The sequence below is a fragment of the Camellia sinensis genome, chromosome 15, assembly GCF_055761805.1.
Source record: "Camellia sinensis isolate YWXY chromosome 15, ASM5576180v1, whole genome shotgun sequence".
NCBI lineage: Eukaryota > Viridiplantae > Streptophyta > Magnoliopsida > Ericales > Theaceae > Camellia > Camellia sinensis.
This window is the reverse complement of record NC_138975.1, coordinates 141,216,835-141,240,239: the sequence shown is the minus strand read 5'-3', so window position 1 is coordinate 141,240,239 and position 23,405 is coordinate 141,216,835. Positions and strand designations below refer to the sequence as shown.

Genomic DNA, 23,405 nt, shown 5'->3' with positions numbered 1-23,405 from the left:
GAGTTTTTCAAGATGAGCAGCATACTCCTCGTCAGTCATCTCTTCAGTGGAGACTTGTTCGGATTTTTCTTGGTCAGGATATAAGCCACCTTGAGGAGACCGAGGTAGAAAATCATCTTGCCTTTCCATCTCTTGAAATGAGCTCCCTTGAATCGGAAGGGCTTGTTGAGATCGTCGGTTTTCTCGTTGGGCTTCTCCAGTACTGGCTCCATGAACTTTTGCTATTTGAATCTTCTTAAAATTGTTGGTGATAATTACAAATAAAACACTAGAAAATACAAATAATAGAAATTACAATAATTATTGAAAGGGCTGAGGCACGGGAAATTCGCTCTCTTTAAGGAGATTCAAGCCCTTTGCGGTTAGGCAAAGCCTCATACCGGTGCAACAGAAAAAACCTTGACTTGTCCCCCCTAGGATACAACAGCCTGACTAAGTCGTATGGTTCACCAATACTGCACAATTGGTTGAACCCAAAGTTTTATCACACACACCCTTTTTATTTGTCTGATAATCTCACTCAAGACATAAGAACACAACCAAAACTTCTTCTCTCGTATGTGTCAAGATAGGAGATAAGCTGAATATATATAGAAAGGAAACTTAATAGGCAAGGTTCTTGGTGGATAAGATAACAGGAGACTTGACCAAGACCTTGGAAACTTATCTAGGAATACTTGGAATGGATAAGTCTTGGGAAGACTAGGAGAAGACTTGAATGGATAAGTCTTGGCAAACCTTATCTTGGAAGATTTGGATGGAAAGAATGGGGAGACTAGGAAGACTTGAAAACATAAAACATGAAGAAAATCAATAACACATTATAATATTAAAATACCTGCTAACAATTACACACAGAGATGGAACTATGAGAAGATTATAGGAGCTATGACCCTCCTATTTCTGTGAAAAATATAATTTGTCATAACATTTTTTAATATATTTTATTTTATACATAAAATGACCCTCAGTATAAAAAATACATATCTCATTATTCTCTAATCTCGTACTCTCTTTTTATTTTGCACCAAAAAAATTTCATCCTAATATAAATTACTTCTATGGCATTTGAATTTTTTTTTGTGTATATACATAATTTATATATTATATTGTACATACATGTGTGCTTGTGTATATGGTGCAAATTTTTTATTTGTCTTTTGACCCTCTCATAATAAAATTCTAATACAAAGTACACATATATAATATTTTATCGCAGGTCTCACTAAAGAGAGGCCGAAGAGACTTCTTTGCTCTATATAATAAAAAATAAAAACTATATGTATACATGTTTTAAATAAAATAAAATAAAGAAAAAGCTACACATAATGTATTTGCGTGATATCTGAATTAAGCAAAGTAGGTAATGTAAGAAGAAAATAATCCAAACAGTAGGTAAATGTCTATCCAGGCTGGTCTTAGACTCTTCAACAACTCATTCACAATGAGCAATATTAAGTATACATAATTTATCAAAAAAAAAAAAGTATACATAATTTATACACAAAAATAAATGTGTGATTCAGATTAATTTTAAACATAAATGTCACTAAATAAAAGTAAATTTGAACCACACAACTCATTTTTAGATAAATATTTAGGTATCAAGTATGTGTCTCTAGCTTGATGCATTCACAATACACAACCAAGAAAATTTTAGAGTTGCATAATTAATGCACCATGCAGAAAGTGTGCTTCCATGGCCTAGAGGAGACTCATTTTTTTATAGATGGGGAGAGGAGACTCATTGAATGATTAAATTATTATTAGTCAATTGTCAATGCACTAAAACAAACACTAACTAAAGTGTTTTTTTTTTTTTTGTTTTTTCATCTTTATTTGGAACTTGCATAAAATTTAAAATTTAAAATAATAGCATTTAAGAGTTTCAAAAGAGTTGATTATTAATTCATATTATGACAGACAAAATAAATTTAAAAATCTTTTCTCCAATTGATCTCTTATATTGAAAATAATATCCACATACTTATTTGTCTATTTGTTATCCTCACTAATTGAGATGTTTCCTAGGCAATCTATCAAGTATCTGTAATTATAAACAACATTATTGAGTTGATGGCATACATTATGATCTTCTTTAACTAGTTATTGTTTGACCAATCTTCTGTGTAAATAAAATAATTCCAAATAAATTTAAACAAAATAAATAAAAACATACCAGATTTATTTTGTCGAACCAAATAAAAATTACAAGACCAAGTCGAGTGTGTGACACTCTGTCCTTAAGACAGATTCGCCCCGCTAAGGTGCTTACGGTTGAATGGCGTCTATCTCCCAGGATACAATGATCTTCACAAATTTATAGAAGCACTTCAAATAAATTTGTTCGGCGAACCAAACCTGTGATCTATACTCTCTTTAATTTATTCTAAAACTAAATATGAAGAATAAATGCACTCAAAGAAAAATTGGACAGCAAAGAGACAAAAATATCAGACTATATTTCGTACTACAAAATAAGATTACACGGACAGAATTTTCCCCGGGATACAAGAATGCTGGATTAAAGGCTACATATATAGGCAACCAAATTTAGCCCCGAACAGTTCCCAACCAAAGTAAAAAGGTGCAAACTGTTGCATGAATTCTTTTTCAAAAAGGTTTGAAAAATGTAAGAACAAATTTCAAACAATTTGAAAATAATGTTGTTGGAGAGTTTCAAACTGTTGGTCCTATATTATTATATAAACTATTTGAACATATATATATATATATATATATTAAACTATTAAATATATACATATATATAACAAATTGAATAATATAATAAATAAAGAAAAGAAGTATAAATTTTAGGAAACCACTTAGGAACCCAAAATTTGAATTTAGAATTAAATTAAATTCCCACAATAATTTTTATTGAAAAAATTCAAAAGAATTTTATCTAAAAAATTAATGTTAAACCCGAAAACGACGTCATCTTCCCATTCACTCATAAATGGTTTTGACGTTCCGTCTTCACCACTTCACCTTTTCGGACCCACCCCAAAACACGTTTGGGGTCTACCCAAATTGGGTTAAAAAATATACCTATATAAAACTATTTTTTCGTAGTAACTCTCAAATCCATCGCCAATTGCAACCCTTCTCTTAAAACTCGCAATAACTGCTATACTAGATGTAGTGCCAAAGGGACAATAAAATCCTTCAATCCATTTTTTCAAACAATCCATAATAAGGCCTTGCTCCATCACTAATACCGTTTTTGTTTTTGGTTAGGAGATTTGAGAAAATATCTGAAAATGTAAAGGGAAAATGTGTGAAACTAGGTGAAATGTAAATATATTTTATTTTTATTTTACCTACTTTTTTTCTTTTCATTTTCAAATTACTTCATAAATTCTCCAACCAAACACAACGTAAGTAGGGTTTACTTTTGCAGCTCCATCAACAATAAGTTTCATAAAACTCTTAAGGGTTCGTTTGTGATGTGAGTTGATTTTTTGGCTTTTTTAGTCTGGGGCTAAAACATCTCGTTTAGGATAGATTTTTTGATTTTTTTGATTTTTGTGAGAAAAAAAAAATTATTATGGTTTGAATGTGATATTTTGTCTTATTAAGATAAAAAGTTTGTTTTATATTTTTGTAATTAAAGTAGCAAAAAAAAAAAAAAAAAAGGGCATGCTAAACGAAGGCTAAACTCATTTGACTGCTATGAAAGAGTTGGCAATCACAAGGAAGTAGCAAAGTTATTGAATGACTAATTGAAAGAAAAAGTTATGTTATTAAACAATTGTCAGTCAATTTTCAATGCACTAAAACAAGCACTACCTAACACTTTGCCACCTGCCCAAAAAATATATATGTATATCTTAAACATTTTAGCTTTTGTTTTGTGCATCCCACATGCCTAATTATCTATTGAATTTTTATTTTTTTTTTAAAAGAGTCTAGTGCATTGTCAAAGTTTAGGGCCACAAAAACAGAGGGATTGTAGAGAGCGGGGATATATATTTCTCTAAAGGGGGAATGGTGTAAAACTATTATATAAGATCAAATTAAAAAATCACTGTGCCGTGTTTGGTGGGTCAGAGCAATAAAATTTATTCAAAAAGTTCAGTACAAGAATCGACGTCATCTTGCATTGAGGGTGGTGTTTTTATATATGAATAATAATACAAATTAAAAATTACATATAAAAATTTATATAGAATAATATATTATATGTATATTTATTCATCTTAAAATTTTAAAAAAATTATTATTACATTATTCTGGTAAAATTTTTGTATAAAATTTGTATTTACAAATTATTATTATATATAGAGAGAGATAAAACAATGTGATAAACAAATGTGGTAATTACTTATTAACACTTAACACCTCAACAATTCACTAAGGCATAGCATGTACTATTTATATAGATTAATTGATACATATAATTTATATAATTTATGAGTTATTGCAAGTATTTAAATATATATATATTTTTGCAGAGATGAATTCAAAGGGTGGGTCAAGCTTATATCACTTAAAACTCAAACATACATGAAAGTTGCAAGAGATTATATGTATTGAAAATTTATTTATAATGCCGAAAAACATTGTCTCGAAGGGGTTTCACCTTTTAAAAAGGGATAAATTACACTAATTTCTCATGAGATTTTGAAATATATAGTAAATTCTATAAATTTGATAAAATTATATTAAACTTCTTTAAGATTTTAATTTATATAAAACTTGACATCTTTTCATCAAAAACTCGTTACTTGTATGAATGAAAAAAATAATATTATTATCTCTTTTACATTAAAATATATATATTTTTATTTTATTCATTTTTGTATCTTCATACCATTTATATTAGTTTTAATTTTTTTAATCTTACTAAAAAATAAATCCGTATAATTATGTCAAAATTATAAAATTATAATATTTTTTTTCTAATTTCAAAAAAATTAGTATAATTTATCCTTTAAATAAAGTGAAATTGCTCATAGGTCAAGTGTATGTCGCCTATGACTTTAAAAATAATCATATTTGCCCCACCCCTAAAAAAGAAGACAAATTAAAAATAAAATATCTGAGTTAAGTTTTCAATGCATAATAAAAAATATATAATAATATTGAGAAAGATGAAACACGGCGAATGAATTTTTTTTTAAAATAAATAAAAGAGTCCTCTTGAGAATCCCAGTGGGAGGACCCAGCTCCCACGTCCACGTGAACGTGGGGCTGTGAGGGCAAAGTCCAAAAAAAAATAAAAATAAAAAATTTTCATCTAATCAAAAATCAGTGGGGTGGGGCTGTGAGGGCAAAGTCCAAAAAAAAATAAAAATAAAAAATTTTCATCTAATCAAAAATCAGTGGGATGGTAGGGTCACTCCACTGATCCGAAGTGTTTTCCTAAATAAAAATGCATACGGGCCAAAGATAACCCGCCATTTAATTCTTATAAAACTATTTAGGGCCCTGTCACATGCCCTATGCTCGAATGCACATGCCCTCTCATCCTTGCCATTTTTCTCTCTCCCAAATTGAAACTCTCAGCATTTGATTGATCCTTAAACTAATATTAATTAATTTCGATTTTTTTAAGTTCATTGTATATGTTTTCAATTTCTTTTGACCACATCCATATGATGGTTTATATATATATATATATATTAACACTGGTTTGATTGGAAGATTTAGAGAGAAATTTAGAAAGAGAAAGAGAAAATGTGTGTAAAATTAGATGAAATATAAGTATGTTTTATTCACATTTTACTTATATTTTTCATTTTTCTTTCTAAATCTCTTCTCAAATCTCACAACCAAACACTTTATAAGTAATTAGCTTAAACTAATGTCAATTAATTTTCTTTGATGTCCTTTAAGTTCATCGCATAAATATCTAATTTGGTTGGACCACATTCGTTGTGCTTTTTTTTTATTTATTTATTATTATCAAAGATAGCATTAATATATTAATATAGTTAGATTATAACTAAAAAATTTGTCACTACTCCATCAATTCAAACGCCTAATCTCCTATTCACAGCCCCTTATGGTGTGGCTACTATAATATCGAGGAGTGGCGATTTAGAGCACTAAATTTGAAACTCTAAAAATACCACTAATGATGTAGCAATGTAAAGAAAAAAAAATAAAACAAAACAAAGGCCAAACTATCACATCAGTGGTGGGGTTCACATGATGCCATATCATTAGTGATGCATTAGTGATACTAAATTAGTGGTATGAAGTATTTTTCAATATTGAGGCACACCCCATTCTCTCATTCATTGCCCTCTCTATTGACCTATTGTCTTTTAAATAATAAATACTGTTAATTAGTTTGATTTGTTTATAATTTAAATATTTGTATTAAACTAATCTCACCAAGAACCAGGAGTGGAGCTACTGGGTTGGGACTGGAGTTATAGTTTACATATATTTTTCAAAGTTGCCCCCATTGAAATATTAAAATACTAAGTTTACCCAATATTGTAATTTTTTCTTTCAAATTTGCCCTTATTATTATTTATTTAATTATCTCTACGTGCAAAATTTAAGTGAAATTAATTGAGACATTTTCAAAGATTTCAGTAATTGTTCAAATTTAGTAGGTCATTTTTATAAGCGCTTTTAATTATTTAATTGTCAAGTATAAATAAATTTTGTGTATGGTTGTTGTGTTTGCTGAATATTCGAACACCCTCCTTGCCCAAAAAATTAAAATTAAAATTATAACATGCATGTGTTTGTTGAATAATTGAATAGTTGCACCCCTCTTACATGTTACGTAAGCACTGAGGTCATGTATGATTTATTAAAGAAGAATTATATTAACGGTCCATATAGTTTGAGTTTTATGTTACTTTGATTCTTGACTTTTTAATTGTAACATATTTGATCATGAATTTTGAATCTTATTTCAAATAAGGACAATTGAAGATTCTATTGCTCAATTTCAAAGGCAAAGTCGTTAATTTTATAAAATATAAACTAATTTGACTAAAATAAATATCAAAAAAATATTTTTAAATCTTTAAAAATTATTTCTACCCATTAAAGATAAAATTATGAAAATTGATAAATTTTTTAAATATTTATTTTTTTTAACAAATTAATTTTTATTATGTGTTTAGATGATAATCATGTAATGAATAGTTATTTTTATTTTCATTAAATTAGTTTTTATTTTTCCAAAAGTCAAATATGGCGACAATTTTGATATCATTATTAAGCTAATCCATTAAATCAAAAAATTCAAAATTAAAAACATTTTATATATTAGATATATCGATTACACATTAAAAGTCTAACAACCACCTATTACATGATCATAATCCAAACACATAATAAAAATTAATTTGGTAAAAAAAAATAAATGTCTAAAAGATTTATTAATTTTGCATAATTTTATCTTTGATGGGTATAAATTATTTTTAAAAATTTAACAATATTTTTTTGATATTTATTTTTTTCAAATTAATTTATATTTTATCAAATTGACAATTTTGCCTTTAAAATTGAACAATAATATCTTTAATTTTTTTTTATTTAGAACAAGATTCAAAATTCAAGATCAAATATATTACAATTAAAAAGTCAAAAATCAAAGTGATACAAACTCCAAACTATAGGGACTGTAAATATAATTCGCCCATTTATTAATAAAGGCAAAGCAAAGCAAAGTATATAGTTCAATGAAATATTTTTATTATCATAAATAGTGAATGAGTGGTTTTGTATAGTATGTGATCTAGCCATGCATGCATGTTCATCCAATCTTATAATAATGAAGATAACATGTTTCAATATGAGTTGTGTTTATGGGCTTGTGGGTTATTATAATTTTCGTTTTGATATTTTAAATTATTTATTTTATAAAGTTTTTAAAATATATTATTTATAAAAACGTTTAAATCAATTCAATGACCATATCTACTCAATTTATCTCGCTTGTGAGCCACATGTTTTTCGACTTCATTGTTGGTTGGTTGGTTCAATCCTTTCACGTGCAAAGCACTGCTAGTTAACTAATTGCCTTCAGTCAAAGCATATAGTAAGTCACATAGAATATTTTTGCCAATTCACATTAAAATAACTTATATAGGTAGTTTAGTTATTAAATTGTTGAACTTGAGAGCTCCACCATGTGGTTATTTCTGGAGGTGATTATGTTTCTTGTTTAAAAAAATCACATAAATTATTGCCCATTCAATAAGTAAATAATTTACAATAATGCTTTGATAACTATTTATCATCTCATGAGGTAGTATTGATTTAATGAGTTTTACTATATATACAACAATAAAAATTGATTTATTTAACTTACATAGTGTAAAAATTTATTACGAATTTTTTTATTTTATTTTATAAATTTGATTCATATGCGATATTATAATGAAACCCAACAAATTATAGTCATAGTAATGAAGATCAAATATAATATAAACTTTTACAAAGAAACTCCAAAAAATGAGAGAGAAAGTCCCAATTAATATATGGGGAATAAGACTGACATGCAGATGAAGAGATTCAAATCACTAACCTCTTAATGAGATGTAGAAGTTCTGGCTAATCGATCTAACCTCGTTGGTTATTAGGAATTGTTAGGAATTGAAAGAGCACAAAACAATGAAGGTTCAACTGAGATATAAAATTTGTGATTTTATCTATCATACTTAAAAACTGAATATAATAACAAAATTTGTATTAAATAGAGCAAGTTTCAATGGTAAATAGGATTAGTTACAATGGTAAGTAAATATCAAATCTGATGATAAGTAGGATTATAAATGTATCGAACTATTGGTGAACAATTCAAGTTTGACTCATTTAAAGTTCGTTTGAGTCCGGTTCATTTGTTTAAATGAATGATATCTAGCTTAATTTTTAGGGTTGTTCAGTAATTGAGTTGAGTTGAGTTCAAGTAAATATAAGTTCGCCTCAAAAAGGCTTGTAAATAAAAAGTATATAAATTAATATTTATTTTTGACATATATCAAGTATATTAATTATTTTTTTTATTTCCACATTTTTTTAAAATAAAAAAAGGGCGCTCCATGGCAGCATTCTTCATTTGTGTTTGGTATTTGTATAAGTTTAGATATTTTAAAATCAATATGAGGAATATACTTGATATTTCATTGGCTAACTTTGATAAGAGAGGATAGTGTAATTTTAAAAACTAGAGATCAATGTAATTAAGTCATTTTAATTTGATTTTTTTTTTTTAAATTTAAATTTGACTTCTTTATGTAATCGAAGTTGCTAAAGTTTTTCAAATGCTTGGTGAGAAAAGCTTGAGCTCAATTTTTATTAAGTTTGACTAATTTTTAGTAAGTTGAGCCCAAACACCTTAATGCCCAGCTCGACTCTGTTGATTTGTAGCCTAGGGTCACATTATGTATTTGTGAGTACAGTGGACGAATAAACATTCTATTCTTACTACCTTCTTAAAGTTTTGACCCAATAATTATTTGATATGTGTAGAATGAAGAGATTATATGTAAGTATATGAAAAATTAATCATGTGGAACCTTGAAAAATTTTGTGAGAAAGACAACAAAAACTACTTTTGTCTTAAAAAAAAAAAAAATCTAACTTGTTTTGACATAATTTTACTCATTTCCAATTATAACTAAAATTTTATCTTGAACACATCTAATTATTTTAAATAATTTTAAATACAAAAAACAAGTTTATTGTATGATAGAAAAATCTAACAACAAATGATTCTGCTTGGTTGAATTTTTAAAATTTATTTATTGATTTAAAAAGAAAATTTAAAACTAGTTTAACAAAAAATAAGATTATTTTCACCACAGAGAAAAATCAATCAAGCAGTTTTATAAATTGTTTAATGATTTTTTTAATAAGATATAAATAAATTTGACAAAGTTAAACACCAAAAAATATTATTGAATTAAACAAATTATTTTTAGTCCAAAAAAATAAATAACCATATAAAAATTAGGATTTTTTTTATTTTTCATTGAATTAATTTTAAAAAAAAAAAAACTAAAAAACATATTTTTGGATGCACAATACATGTGTAGGGGTGACCAGAGGAGAAACTTTATGGTCCCAAATTAAAGGGTTGTTCGGGGTGTTCTAAATAAGTGCTGAACCATTTTGATAATCTGAACCAGTCAATGTGTAGAACTCGTTGAGAACTATATGCCTGTAAAAAATCACGTTGATCGGATATCAATAGCTATCTGATCATATTAGTTTTTTTTCAACCGTTAACTATAACACCATTCTTTTTTTATACAAAATTGATTTGATCATATAGTTAACGATATTCGATCAATGTAATTTTTCACAAATATATAGTACTCGACGAGTTTTACACATTGAACGGTTCATATTATCAAAACGGGACCTGTGATGGGCTCCCATGAGCCGAATAGCAATGTGTTAAAATTGCACTCCAACTGTGTAATTTTTCTTAAAAAACACAGTCACACATCTGAACAGATTGACTTGTAATTTTGTGTGTAAAATTAATTTTTAAATATTTTTTTTTATGAATAATGATAACTTTTTAACTTTTTGAATAATTTTTTGTCTTTTTTACACATGTCAAACCAGACCTAAATTATTCAAATTTTTCTAGGTAGTATGATATGCGGTGAAAATTGAATTGATTGATACAAATGTGGGGTTCATAGGTAAATGAATCTGAGCAATAAATTGATGAGTCTGGATAAAATTTATGGATCCATAGTATTACTCGATTGGGAATAGCAGGTGAAAAATATAAGTGTGGGAAATCGCAAGGAATCCATAACACTGCTTATATTTAGGCTAGTAATGTTATAAATCTAAACTTAATTATTCAGAAATCATCAAAAATTATCTTCTACTAATTCAAATTTATATTACACAAACTACACACTACACAAATTCTATGCTAACCACTTATCAACATTCTGGATAAATTCAACGACTCTGAGTTGTTATTATCCTATTTAGTAGATTAGTTAGAAAATAAAGTTAGCAAGTATAAACTATTTTTATATTTTTAGACATCATTTTATAAAATTATCAAAAAATCAATTAAAATACTAATTTTCGTTAAATCACCTCTGTCTTCCTCTCCCTACGAACCATAAAATTATTATACACTTTTTTTATATATCAATATTCTCTTTTGAGCATCAGAATTGAACTATGGTGGTATTTGGTAAAGTTAAAAATTAAAAATTTTAATCTGAAAAGTTGTTTAATAAAAATTTAAGTGTTGAATTAAAAATAAGTTGTTTGATACATATAATATCAAATTTGAAATTTGTTATTTTCAAATTATATATTTTAATTTTTATTTTGTGATGGTGGTAGTGGTAATAGCAGTAGTGGTAGTGTTGATGGTAGTGGCAGTGATAGCGGTAGCAGTAGCGATGGTAATGTGATAGTACATTGATGATGGTGCTTATAATAATAATAACAATAGTAATGAAGGTGATAATAGTAGTGGTGGTAGTGGCGGCGGCGGTGGCGGTGGCATGATAGCATTAATGGTGGTGGCGATGATATTAACAATAAAATGTTAGTGGTACTTATAACAATAATAATAATAGTGATGAATGTGATGTTAGTAATGGTGGTGGTGGTGACAGCATGATTGTGATGGTAGTGGTGATGTCACGATGGTAGTGATGATAGTGGTGGCATGATAATGGTGGTGAATTTATAATAGTGTATATCAATATTTATGTTTAATATTTACGGTAATACTTGGTAGCTCGAGAAATGCGGCTCGAATATTGGCTCGAATCGACAAAACGACGTCGTTTTGTAGATTTTTTTTTTCTTTCTTTCTTTTTCTTTTTCTTGCTTCAGTTTTTTTGGATGGATAATTTTATTGCTTCAGTTGCTTCACAGAGGAGAGAAGAGTCGACTCAGGCGAGAGAGCAAAGAGAAGAGAGGAGGAAGAGAAGGAAGAGAGGAGGATGATCTGGATCTGAATTTTTTTGTTGCTTCAGTTTAATTTTTTTGTTCAGTTTTTCTTGTTGATGATCTGGATCTGTTTGCTCTGCATTTTTTTTTTCTTCTTCTTCTTCATCAGAAAAATCTGCAGAAAAAAAAAACATCGAAACGAAAAAATCCAGATCAACTAAAAAAAATGATGAAGATGAAATATTGATGAAGATGAAGATCGGTTGATATATGAAAAATATTATATGAAGATCTTGAAAAATAGTTGATGAAGATCAGATGAAATATTTTTGATGAAGAAATATTTTTTGTTTTTTCAGATGAACAAAAAAAAAAAATTAGATGAACAAATTTTTTTTTTTTCAGATGAAATATTTTTTTTAAAAATTATTATTATTTAGGTAACTATTTTTCAGATAAACAAAAAAAAATTCAGATGAACAAAAAAAATATTATATGAAGATCAGATGAAATATTTCAGATGAACAAAAAATGTTTTTCTGAAATATTGATGAAGAAATGATGAAGATCAACTAAAAAAATCCAGATCAACAGGTTATCTTCTGGATCTGAACAAGATCTGCAGAAAAACAACGATGCAGAGCAAACAGATCAAGAAGAAGAAAAAGGAAGAAGAAGAGGAAGATGGAGCAACCAGATTTTTCTGATGAAGAAGAAGAAAAGGATCTGTCATCAAATAACATTAATCAATAAATCTTCATGGATTTGTCATCTACTTCAGAGCGCAGATTTAGATCAACAAATCTGAGGATCAAATTTTTTTTGGGTTTGATTTGGTTGATCTCTTTCTCTCTCTGCTGGGTTTTCAATGTTGATTTGAGCACTTTCAAGATGAACAAATTATTCCCTTCCTTCTCCTCTCTGAACAAATTATTTGGTTGAAAGTGCTCAAATGAACAAATGAACAAATCTGGGTTGATCTCTCTGAACAAATGAACAAATGAACAAATTTGGTTGAAAGGGAATAAACACGGAAAAAATCTAGATGCAGCCATCATATATTTTCTGGGTTGATGTTCATCCTTCATTTCAGAAAAAACACGGGAAAAAAGGGCAAAAAAAAAAAAAGAAAAAAAAAGAAAAAAGCAAAACGTATCGAAACGACGTCGTTTCACTCTCGAGCCATTTTCGAGCCACGTTTTTCGAGCTACGTATCGGAACCGTAATATTTATAAATAAAATTATGATGTTGTTTGGTAATATGCTATTTTAGTAATTTTTTGACTTTTATAAAGAGATATTCAGAAAAATAGAGATTGATATGATAACTTATAACTACTTTTTAAATTTTTGACTAAAATATTTAATCCCCAAACGAAGCTAAATAAGTTTCATATAACTTAATTTATTTTAAAAGTTTTAACTTACATTTTAAAATATATTTAAATTTTTAAATGATATTAATTGTGATTATAAAACAGGCTTAATTAATTATTACTTAATATATTTAATTTTAAGTTTTAAATCAAGTTATTAAACACATCCCATATTTAAGGCAGTCTTGAATTCAGTTCTGTGAGAAACAGTATGCACCGTATACCCTTTATAATTAGGGCTGAGTAAGGAATCCGTGAAATTCGTAATCCGATTTAGTCCAGTCTAATTCAGTAGGTTTGGATTAGTTTTTTGAATCTGTCGTTCGGTTCCGGATTGAAAAATTAAAAATCAATAGTTCACGGATTGATTCCGGATTGAACTCCACGGTTCCAGATTGGAACCGATCTGGACCGTATACAAATAGTCTATATTTTTATTATACACCCTCCTGCATAGTACTTTCTCTTATTTCATATAAAACTTAAATCCAAACCTAAACTTGTATAATATTTTTTTTATTACTTTTGTTTGCTAGTTTCTAGTGTTAATTTGTAATGGTCTAAATACTTATAGTGGAACTAGTTTTTTTATGATTGTTTAAATTTTAGAACAGTTTGTTGCTATTACGAAAAGACATGTTGTTATTATGAAACTAATATGATATTATATTTATATTTTTATGAAATTAAAGTGTTATATATATATTTTTTTGTTATTTAATTATGTAAATCCGTGATCCTAAACCGATCTAATCCGTGTTTAAATGGATTGGTTCGGATTGGTTCCACGATTTAAACGGATTGGATTGGTTACAATTTTTCAGGATTCGTAGATAACGGATTGATCCTGATTTTATTCCAATCCGGACCATGCTCATCCCTATTTATAATTAAGAAAATTAACATAATTTTAATTTTTTAAGTCATAATTTTAAAAAATTATTATAATTAAATATAATATAAGACATAATTAAAAAATTTATAAATTATAATTAAAATAACATCATAATAAAAAATGAGAAACGAGAATGGCATAAATAGGGCATATGATACACCTTTTGTTTTCATAATTACTTACCCACACGTATAGATGGAGAGATGTTTTCTGGGTTTGGGTTCCAAGAACAAGTCGGTGGCTGTCAAGGAAGGTATTACTGCTGCAAGAAAAGATTCAGGTAAATACACTCGCCTTGTTCTTTGTTCTTTTTCTTTCATTTCTGTTTTTGTTTCATTTATACTTGTTCTGTTTGGTTGCTGAGAAAATATGTAAAGTTGGGATTTTCTATAATGTTTTTAATCTTAGACTAAAATTTGCAAATGAAAATGTTGGGTACCGATTAATTATTATTATTATTTTTAATTTCTTAAAGATAGAATTTATTCTAACATTTGTTCACAAGTAGAACAAAACTCGCATATATTGTAGATTTTTTTTTGCTTTGTTTTTCCCTCTTCTTGAAAATTGGGATATGTTGAAACAAAAAATTAAAATAAAACGTCGAAATTACAACTAGCCTCATATATTTGATATAATGACAACACTACTTTTTCGTTTTCAGTAAGAATAAAGACACCGAAACTAATATCCTTTTTGGTGCTGGCTTCCCTGGAGGGTACTGTTGGGCCCGTGGGGGTTTACCATGGATCCCGTTTTAATAACCTGGACCGTTTTATATATATATATATATACACACATATATGTGTATAAAAAATCACGGTGATCGGATATCAATAGTTACGTGATCAAATCAGATTTGTATTAAAAAAAAATGGACGGTGAAAAAATAAACGGTTGACAGAAATTTGATCCACTGAGATAGCAATCGATATCCGATCAATATGATTTTTTACAGGCATATAGTACTCGACGAGTTTTACGCATTGTCAGATTAATGGACCCCCATGGGCCAGTACTCTCTAATCTGATCACGGACTGGAGGGAATAAAAAAAGGAACCAAGTGTTATTTGAATTAAAACCTTGACGCTGCATTTGGTTGGGGATTTGAAAAGGAAAAGAAAAAGGTGTGTGCAATAATATGAAATGTAAGTATATTTTATTCACATTCAGAGACGAAACTAAGATTTCATCATCGGAGGGGCCAAAAGACAAATAAAAATTTTCACCATATACATAAGATCACATATATGTACAAATATGATATATAAACTATATCTATACACATAAAAAAAAATTAAAATACTAAAGAAGCAATTTATTATAGGATAAAAAAGTTTTTTTGGTGCAAAATAAAAAGAGAATGCAAGATGAGATAAGAATGAGATATGTATTTTTTATACCGGGCCATTTTATGTATAAAATGAGATATATATTTTTAAAATGCCATGACAAATCATATTTTTCACAATAGGGGGCCATGCCCCTATATTCTCTTGGCTCCGTCCTGTTCACATTTCACTTACCTTTTCCCTTTCCCTTCCCCTTCCCCTTCCCCTTCCCCTTCCCCTTTCCCTTTTCATTTTCAAATCCTTTCTCAAATCCCCCAATAAAACACATTGTAAGAGAGTTTAGTGTAATTATGTCAAACTTGTGGAGCTTACTGTATAAATAGCATCCTTCATTTATCAAAAACATATTATTTTATTTGTTTCATTTTAATCTTTCTTCAATAATACTATGTTTACCATGTTCTTATAATAGATTTTGTTACATGATACATCTACACAATTTTTGGATATTAATATGAGACATATGTGGGAGCTATTGTTTTGTGACATGCTACATTGATGTGATAAATAAAATATATTATAAAAAGATGGTAAGTATAGCATTATTATTGTGTTTCGTGCATTACAGTTTGGATTATTTACACTAAGACTTCCTCAACTATTAGCGAATATTACTAAGAATGGCAACGAGCTGGGGAGGGGATGGGGACCGATCCCCAGAGGTTCAAAATTTTCCGCCCTCGCCCCCATCCCCTAAAAATCCCCGACAACAGATTAAAAAAAAAAAAACAACAGAAGATCATTATCAACAACATAGATCATCATCAAACAACAGATTAAAAAAAAAACAGCAACAGATCATCAAAGATCTCACATAGATCTGAGCTAAAATCTATATATATATATATGTATATAACACAGAGAAAGAGAGAGGAATGGAGAGAGGAATGGAGAGAGATGGAAGGCGTCGGTAGAGAAGCAGATAAGGACGACAGAGGAGATCAGCGCTGTGAAGAGCACTGTGAGGGACTGAAATGGCGATTAGAGCACTCCATGGCGGCTCTCTTCTCCCTCCCTCTTCCTCTCCCTTCTCCCTATTTTTCTCACGACGCGAAGCTCTCTCTCGTCCCGAAAAATGGCTATCAGAGCACGATTTGGACTGAAATCGGTGAGATATTAGAGATAGAGTGAGAGAGGGTAAAGGGAAGAGTGACGGCGGCGGAGAAACGGGGACTGTGAAGAGCACGGAGAAACAAGGGAGATTGGCGCTGTGAAGAGCACTGTCTCTGTGAGGGACTGATGTGTTTTGTGTGTGTCTATAACCCTAAAATGAGGCCAACAAATTGAGAGACACACAAACACACATATATATACAGAGGGGTACAAAATTAATTTTATTTTGGGGAAAAACAGGGCCGGGGACGGGGCTGTGAAAGCTATCCCTGTCCCCTGCCCGTTGGTGATATTTTTCGGGGAAAAACCACTTTTATTGTGGACGGAGGAGCGGGTTCCCGTCGGGTCAGGTTCAAATTGCCATCCCTAAATATTACTTTACCCCTCATATATGAACCAGTATATTTTGACCTCCTTAATTATAAACTTGTATTATTTTCACCTGCTGCAAAGCCCCTCCAAACCACCCCCCAAAGGTCCAAAAGGAGTGTATTTGTATGATTTTTTTAGTTGAGGGGTCAATAGGTATGGGTTTATAGATGAGGGGATAAAGTGATATTTATTAATAGTTGAGGGGTCTTAGTGTAATTAATCTTTATAGTTTTTAGCAAAAGTATAATAAGACAAAAAAAAAATGAATAAAATAATATATAAAGTTTGAAGAATCTGTCGGAGTGCACACACAAATTATTCCTCAATTTGCTTTGTAAGTTGGCATAGCGTACTTTTTATCTTATTAGACTTTTGTAGTTTTTGCTAGAGATGCGCTTATAGGTTTTGCAGTACTTGGGGGCATGAATAAAACAGATTAAAACGTGAACAATGAAGTTTACTTTTCTTTTCTTTTCTTGTCTTTTTTCCGTCTGCCAAACAAGTGGCTAATGTGTTTTATCATTAAAGTTTTCAAGATAACTCATTATTTTGTTATTTTTTCTCTTAGAGTGCTAATGTGCACCTTGGATGCGCACGATTACTGAGTGCTAGTCTAATAGACAATACATTATAGAATGAATAACACTTTGCACCTTTTTATGTATTACTCAATTCTCAATTCGGCCTTCATTTTGATTTTTCAACTATTGGATTTTTGTCAATGTAGTCCAGTTCAGTTACTTACTGATGAAAAATGCCACACGATGCTTGAACTTTTTCTACTTTGGCCCTTTGGTTAGTGTCATGTGGTGAAAGAATTTGACGGTACCATCTGGACCACATTGACAAGAATTCAATAATTTAAAGACTAAATTGGAAAAAATATAAAACTTAATGGCCAAAATGAGAATTGAATAATTCTTTAAAGCTGCAAATTGTTGTAATTTAACCTACGATATAATATATCTAATTGTTCTCTTTTGGCTGGAGGGTTGGTTGTTGAAACATGCAGTTTGTTTTTTGTCATGCCTTCATCCTCTCTACCGGGCTTAGGTAAAGAATTTTTATAGGTTCTTTGGGTTTGCCAGATGTCACATACATTTCTAATAATTTTTTTTAAATGATGCATAATGTAATATAAAAAACAATTGAAAACCCCAAAATGTGTTAGATGTAATATTATATTGGCTTTGACCACGTAGTTCTAAATATTCTAATGTTTATAAAATTATTTCTTCAATTAATAGATGTAAACAAAACAATTATAATAATGTTCATGAGATGCGCAGTGATTAATTTTTTAAAGTTGATCAATATGTTCATCCCCTTTTGACAGCTACACTGATGGAGCATTTTCAATGTTAAATTGAATTCTTGATTTGTATAATCACCCTATGAAGAATATGGGGATATGTTATTGATATATGGTTTGGAGGGTAGTCTAATTTATTTATTTATTTTTTGTTTCTTAACCTACACTATATATAATTACTCCGTAGATCGTAGCTTCGAGAAGTGATTCACTGTCTATATGATATTAAGTTAAAATTAGGTAGCTCTGAACAGAGAGTTCTCTATTGTGGAAGAAACAGTTGGTAGTATTTTCTCTTGGGTTCTAATTTTCAGCAGCATCTGGAGCTTCAGGCATGCAGTGGTCATTTTCAAACAAGGTTTCTGCATCTCCTCAGTACCTTTCTTTTAAGGCTAATCAAGATGATGGTGGACCTAGAAAAACCGGTTTTGATTCCCTCTCCTCAACTAGATTTATGACTATATCCAGTGCAGAAGCTTTTGAATCCAATCACAAACTGTACTCTAGCATCGTGCAGGTTTGTTCTTGTGAAGTGTTTGGAATCATCACTTTAAGATAGTTTTCTTCTAAATTAGTCCGCATGAAGTTTATATCTCAAATCTCAATGTATTGTTGTTATTTTCATGGAAATTACAAAAGTTTTGAGCCTTGTTGAATGATTCTGTGTGATTTTTGGACGTGTTCCTTTTGCCCCTTTTTTTTTTCTTCAATTTATAGAAAAACTTGAATCCGGATAAGCAAGCGGGAACCCATTATACAGTGACCAGCTATCCTCCAAAGCAATTTGATGCACATTCTCGTCCCCATGAAGCCAGGATGCTGCCAATGGCCAACCAAACAAACCAAAAGATTTCCATTATCAGTTCTGCTATAAACCCACAACCTCTTCGAGCAGTTCCTGTAATATCCTCTGTTTCAGTCGTTCCCACGAGCACTTCAGTTGTCGGTACCACTGACTTAAGGTATCTCATATTACAGTTTCTTTGGGTACTATTACTACTATTGAAATTTTTAATCGAAATGTTGAATGTTCTACCATAAATATAGCTGGAAACTTTAAATTGAATTGGATCTGTCTTCAGGAACAGTTCTAAGCCCTCCGGGGGTCCTGCTCAGTTGACCATCTTTTATGCTGGTTCTGTATGTGTTTATGATAATGTATCTCCTGAGAAGGTACTTGCATTTCTTTCTCTTTTTCTATTATATAAGCTCCTTAGGCTGTGTTTGGTAACGTTTTTGTTTTTGTTTTCATTTTTCCGATCTTTTTTTTTTTTGCTTTCTAATGTTTCCATTTTCTGTAATTTGTTTTAGTTTTCATCTTTTTGTTTGGTAATGTTTTCATTTTCTGTTTTCATGTTTTTTTTTTTTTTTTTTAAACTGGAAGCGAAAACTTGTTTGGTATGCTATTTTTGTTTTCAAAAAAAATAAAATTGACTCCAAAATTGTCAATATTTTTGGAAATGAAAAAAAAAATGGTGTTTTCACTTAGTTTTCAAAACAAGTTTTCACTCTCTCCTCCCTCCCCCATCACCTTCGGCCCCCACCCACCACCGCTACCGGCTACAACCAACCGTTGGCTACTGGGGACCCCCCAACAAGCTCCGGCATTGGATGGTCACCACACATGACCTCCGGCCACCAACTCCGACAGCTACTTCCGTCCACCTCCACCACCGGCCATCAGTAGCCACCAACACTAGCAACTCATTAAACATGTTTCTTCATTTTTGTTTTAAAAAATTGTGTACACCAAACAAGTTTTTTTATTTTTGGTATAAAAAAAAATTAAAAAAAAAACAGCGTTATCAAACCACACCTTAGATTTATTTTTTCTCCCCATTTCTTTCTTCTGTTGTGTTGGGTAATTTTTTTTTTTTTTTTTGGTTTTAATTCAGGCTCAAGCTATCGTGTTGTTGGCTGGAAATGGGCATTCTTCAACTCCAAATAAGGCAGTAGCTACAACTCAAGTGGAAGTACCGGTACCAAGGCCTTCTGGTGTTGACAATTTCATTGGGAACCAGTCCCGTACCACGTCCCCTTGTTTAGGTCTTCCGAGCCCTATTTCTGGAGGATCCAGTAGCAGCACTGCTATAACAGCAGTGCGAGCAATAGGAACCCTTGCATCTACTTCTAACAAATCAGAGCCTTCTAAAGGCGTCAGTTCAAGAGCACCTGTTTCTGCTGCCCTGGTTCCATCAGGTTTTCTTTGTTTTTTTCAGATCAGCTTCTTTTCTTCTATAGTTATTAAGCCATGTGTTTTCTCATTGTCCTATAAATATTGAAAAGTACTATACATAAAACGGATTTCTTACTTGATTTTCGTACCACTAAAATCTGGTGAGAAATATGTTCATAGTGTTACTTATAAATATTACCATACTGAAGTTCACAATTTTCATTTCTTATAGCTGTGCCTCAGGCTCGTAAAGCATCTTTAGCTCGATTTTTGGAGAAACGCAAGGAGAGGTAATTAACAGTAATACAGTTGATTTTAATTCGCAAGTATTTATATTGATATATTAAAAGATTATTTCCCAGTGGTGCCCAACTGTGATCTGTATTCTCTTTTAAACCTGCATGATAGTTGAGTTCATGCTATAGTATTGGGGCATGTTTGAACCTCTGATTAAATCAAAACAATGATTTATGTTTAGAATTTCAATTTAGCGTGATTTTTGCATTGCATTTGTGACGAGTCCTCTACAAGTGGATAGAGTAGCATGAAATAAAAACATAACTAAACAAAATCATAGTGTCTACCATCATCCAGTAATAATGTTTGTACTTGCACTCTGGAGAGACACAACCATGGAAGTGATTGCCATATTTTTTGCGAAGGCTGCTCAACAATTGGATTCTTGTAGATGGATCATATGACTGCTACTTTGCAGCTCTCTAGTTTTTTGTTTGTTCCCCCCCTTTTATCTTTTACCTTCTTCCCTGTTATTTTCTCCCAAATCTGGGTATCTGTTGACTGTTTAAGACAGTATCTTAGTATTTTTTAGTGTGAATTTCGTGTTCCAAAAAATGTTGAACTCATCAGTGCATTTTGTTCTCTTCTAAACGGAGTCCCATTTCTTTCTCTAGATTTAATCATATTCTTACTGTTTTAATGATAACTTTGGTAATAACCATCAATATTGAACTCGACAATTCATAATTTGTTTTTGAGAAGCACATACGTTCTTTGTTCCATTAAAGTCAAATATTTCCATTTGTGTTTTCCATCCGCATTGGATGCATCTCTAATTTTGAAAATGAATGTATCATCTTTTTGTGCCCCCAAAGATGATGAAACAAGACAAGCGCTTGTGGTTAGACTCAAGTTTGTGCAATGTATTGATAAATTCTCGGAGATGGGTTAAGGCACACTACCCTTAACCATCGCAATTCCTTAAAGTTTGACCAACCCCACATAGATACGGTGCTAGAGAAAACACACGATTGTCGTGATCTACATAGCTTGCCTTCATGATTATTATTCACCCCCCCCCCCCCCCCCCTGTGTCAAGAACTCAATTTCTCAGCCAAAAAACACTTTATATATTTTCTGTGTTTTTTTTGTTTTTGTTATCAGGGCAATGAATGCTTCTCCATATGTGAGCAAACAATCTCCAAATTGTAGCAATCCCGGATTGGGTAGCCTAAGCTTCTCTATGAACACTGATGGCTCGTCTCCTCTTCAAGCCATCATTTAGATTATTTGCAAGGAGAACCATCTTCAATGATTACTTGCATTTTTCCATCGTATTCTTTTGACTCCAAATTTTAGTATATATGGTTCTAGCTAGCTTCTCCTTTTGATTTTTTCAATTGAGATAGGAGCTTTTAAAATCTAATGACATTGAGAACACTTGTAATTTGTTATTTTCTATTGTGATGTAAAAATTTATTGTTTTTACATGATTAGTATATTTTTGTTTCCCTCATGATATTAAGCAGGCCTTCCAATCAACTGGATTAATCAAAAGTGTTTATTGAGTAATGTTATAAATATCAATTTTTTTTACTATGTTTGGTTTATTATGTTGTGTTGTTATTGTATTTGTTTTATGGGTATAACCACTTATATCAATATATAGTGATGACATGCCATTTTTTTAATTTAATGTAATAAAAAAAATGTGAGTTATGTTAGGAACATAAAATAATTTTTACAAAATGAAACACGCATAAGATAAATGTATGAATATTAGTGTTTATCAAAATTAGTGTTTATTTTGATAACTTGACCGGAGGTTCTTGTAATTTTTTTAGGTGCAAATGAAAAAACACTCTAATTATTATTAATCTTAGGTGAAGTTAGAATAGTTTATTAAAAAAATTAATAATGAACGATCAAATTGATTTAGAAAAAGAAAAATTATTGATTCATATTGTATGGATCAAAGGAAAAATTTAATACTTTTTGTATATGAAATATTATCCCAATTAAATGTATCAATTAAAGTCCCAACGGAAAAAAGGCGTAAATTATATTTTTGGTCTCTCTAGTTTGAGCAAGATTATCTTGGTCCTAGTAGTTTCAATTTGAACTATATAGTTGTAGGAGAGGGTTCAAGAAAGGAGTTGGAAAATTCGAAGATCTTCGAAGATCCTTGAAGAACAATTTCGAATTCTCTAGAATATGATGAGAGGCTTAGATTCTTCAATAATCTCAACTTAGGAACACGACAACAAAGGAGATGATGGAGATAAGAGATTGGGTGAAGAAGAAGGCAAAATGGCTAGAGAATAGAATAATGGCAAGGCTCTCCCATGGATCTCCCACTTTCACTCTCAAGGTCGATAATGGAGAAGGGAAATTAGTTCTTTCCCAAGAGTTAAAAATCTCCAAAATCCATCCCTTGTAAAGCTATGGGTGGGTGCTATTTATAGGCACCTCATGATGTAGGATGGAGCCCATGTGCAAGGCACATGGGGGATATTCTCTCTAACCACCTTGTCCGAGGAGGTGACCTCTCCGAGGAGGTGACTTCTCCGAGGATGAGAAAACCCCGAAGAGGAGATCAACCCCTCGGCGAACCCTTCTTCTTAGCCACACCTAACCAATGATCCCCAATCATCCCAAAGGGTCAGGGGTAGTCCCAGAGGACGTCCTGCCGCAAAATATTACCGAGTCTCA

General features: G+C 30.5%; 1 protein-coding gene across 11 annotated transcripts; it reads left to right on the top strand.

Annotated features, from left to right (window-relative positions):
- Positions 1 to 14,241: 14,241 nt before the first annotated feature.
- On the top strand, positions 14,242 to 22,250 carry JAZ3 (jasmonate-zim-domain protein 3). Of its 11 annotated transcripts, none has more exons than XM_028209202.2 (7): positions 14,242 to 14,410; positions 18,598 to 18,797; positions 18,998 to 19,242; positions 19,363 to 19,453; positions 20,176 to 20,479; positions 20,689 to 20,746; positions 21,858 to 22,250. In XM_028209202.2, the coding sequence occupies exons 1-7, from the start codon at positions 14,326 to 14,328 to the stop codon at positions 21,976 to 21,978; spliced, it is 1,104 nt and encodes a 367-aa protein (XP_028065003.2). In that variant the 5' UTR covers positions 14,242 to 14,325; the 3' UTR covers positions 21,979 to 22,250. The 11 variants fall into 11 exon arrangements, with proteins under 11 accessions (XP_028065003.2, XP_082765445.1, XP_082765446.1 ...); XM_082909319.1 differs by having other exon boundaries at positions 14,252 to 14,410; positions 19,369 to 19,453; XM_082909320.1 differs by having other exon boundaries at positions 14,253 to 14,410; positions 18,613 to 18,797; positions 19,369 to 19,453.
- Positions 22,251 to 23,405: the final 1,155 nt, after the last annotated feature.